The sequence below is a fragment of the Octopus bimaculoides genome, chromosome 15 (assembly GCF_001194135.2).
Source record: "Octopus bimaculoides isolate UCB-OBI-ISO-001 chromosome 15, ASM119413v2, whole genome shotgun sequence".
NCBI lineage: Eukaryota > Metazoa > Mollusca > Cephalopoda > Octopoda > Octopodidae > Octopus > Octopus bimaculoides.
The window spans coordinates 43,727,103-43,727,941 of record NC_068995.1 but is presented as its reverse complement, the minus strand read 5'-3'; the positions used below and the strand labels follow the sequence as shown (position 1 = coordinate 43,727,941).

The 839-nt window shown below is 39.8% G+C and overlaps 2 protein-coding genes across 3 annotated transcripts in view; both read right to left on the bottom strand.

Annotated features, from left to right (window-relative positions):
• The window catches only part of LOC106879000 (G-protein coupled receptor 183-A), a 269,907-nt gene that overhangs the window by 113,505 nt on the left and 155,563 nt on the right, over positions 1-839 (bottom strand). The window lies entirely within an intron of this gene.
• Positions 1-839, bottom strand: part of LOC106878987 (protein fantom) — a 28,144-nt gene that overhangs the window by 23,349 nt on the left and 3,956 nt on the right. Inside the window, exons 7-8 of the mRNA XM_052973412.1 lie at positions 729-799; positions 445-516 (exon numbers count right to left, since the gene is read on the bottom strand). Coding sequence (XP_052829372.1) covers positions 445-516; positions 729-799 — 143 coding nt within the window. The remainder of the gene's footprint in view (positions 1-444; positions 517-728; positions 800-839) is intronic.

The following is an 839-nucleotide window of genomic DNA, read 5'->3' as shown; positions in this document are numbered from 1 at the left end:
CCCTGGACTGGCTTGTGCGGGTGGCACATAAAAGACACCATTTCGAGCGTGGCCGTTTTCGTGCGGGTGACACGTAAAAGCACCCACTACACTCTCTGAGTGGTTGGCGTTAGGAAGGGCATCCAGCTGTAGAAACTCTGCCAAATCAGACTGGAGCCTGGTGTTACCATCCGGTTTCACCAGTCCTCAGTCAAATCGTCCAACCCATGCTAGCATGGAAAGCGGACGTTAAACGATGATGATGATGATATATATATATATATATAGGTATGTATGTCTGTATGTATCTACCATAAGTTCCTATTAAGGCACAAGGCCAGCAATTTCAAGGGGTGTGTGAAGAAATTTAACCCCATCCCCAGTACTTTTACACACACATACACATATAAACACTCACACATACACACAAACATAATGAGTGTTTCCGAAGTATGTTCTACTCACTGAAGTTTACCCAATGCCTGCAAGTCCACTTCAGATGGACTATCTTCAGGTGATGATATCTTCATCTTGGTTCTGCAAGAGTAATAATAATAATAATAATAATGATGATGATGATGATGATGATGATGATGATGATGATGATGATGATAATAGTTTCAAATTTTGGCACAATGTAGGCAATTTTTCGGGGGGAGGAGACAAGTTGATTTCATCGACAAATCACCAATAATAGAACTCAGAAATCAATACGTTAATTAATTCACGAACTAAATGATTTACTGTACTTTGAGAGCTGAGGACCAATCACTCGACGATTCTTCAAAATACGCTGCTCTGGAGGCGGTTTGGGGAGACCCTAAAATAAAACAGAAAAAAAATATATATATATATATATA